The 543-nt window shown below is 54.7% G+C and overlaps 1 protein-coding gene across 1 annotated transcript in view; it reads right to left on the bottom strand.

The window, feature by feature from the left end:
- Positions 1-132, bottom strand: part of LOC104287152 (UDP-glucuronosyltransferase 1-8-like) — a 10,492-nt gene extending 10,360 nt beyond the window's left edge. The window contains exon 1 of the mRNA XM_009885819.1: positions 72-132. Coding sequence (XP_009884121.1) covers positions 72-132 — 61 coding nt within the window. The remainder of the gene's footprint in view (positions 1-71) is intronic.
- Positions 133-543: the final 411 nt, after the last annotated feature.

The following is a 543-nucleotide window of genomic DNA, read 5'->3' as shown; positions in this document are numbered from 1 at the left end:
CGGGAGCCCGTGCCCCGCCAGCCCTGGCGCTGCGGACGGCAGGCCTAGGGTACTGCTCCTCGTCCTCTTACCGTTGAGACCGCGGGTGAAGGCTGGGCCCAGTTCCGTGGGGTCTCCGGGGCTAGAGCACATGGGAGGTGGAAAGAGGCAGGAGGAGCCAGGTGAGTTCAGCCTGAAGAAGGGAAGGTGAGGCGAGTGTACTGCTTTTGGGAGGGCATAGGTGCAGCCTGATTTTGTAGGGGGTGCACTGGGGTAGGGTGAGAGGTGCCAAACCCAAGTTACAACATGGCAGGTTCTCGTTAGGGATAGGGAATATGAGGCAGGGACTTTGACGGGGTTTGGGATCTCCTTTCATGGAGACATTCCAACTTTGCTCGGGCAAGGCCCTAATAAGTGATGTGAACTAAGTTGACCCTGCTTTGCGAGGGCATTGGACCAGAGACATCATCCAGTGATTCGTTCAAAACTATATTATTGTGTGTTTTTTTAAGGGAAGAAGGTTTCTAGCAGCAGTGCTTTGAGGATCCAGAAATAAGGAGTGAG

This window comes from Charadrius vociferus, unplaced genomic scaffold, assembly GCF_000708025.1.
Source record: "Charadrius vociferus isolate BGI_N301 unplaced genomic scaffold, ASM70802v2 scaffold245, whole genome shotgun sequence".
NCBI classification, from domain to species: domain Eukaryota; kingdom Metazoa; phylum Chordata; class Aves; order Charadriiformes; family Charadriidae; genus Charadrius; species Charadrius vociferus.
This window is presented reverse-complemented; position numbering and strand designations above follow the sequence as displayed.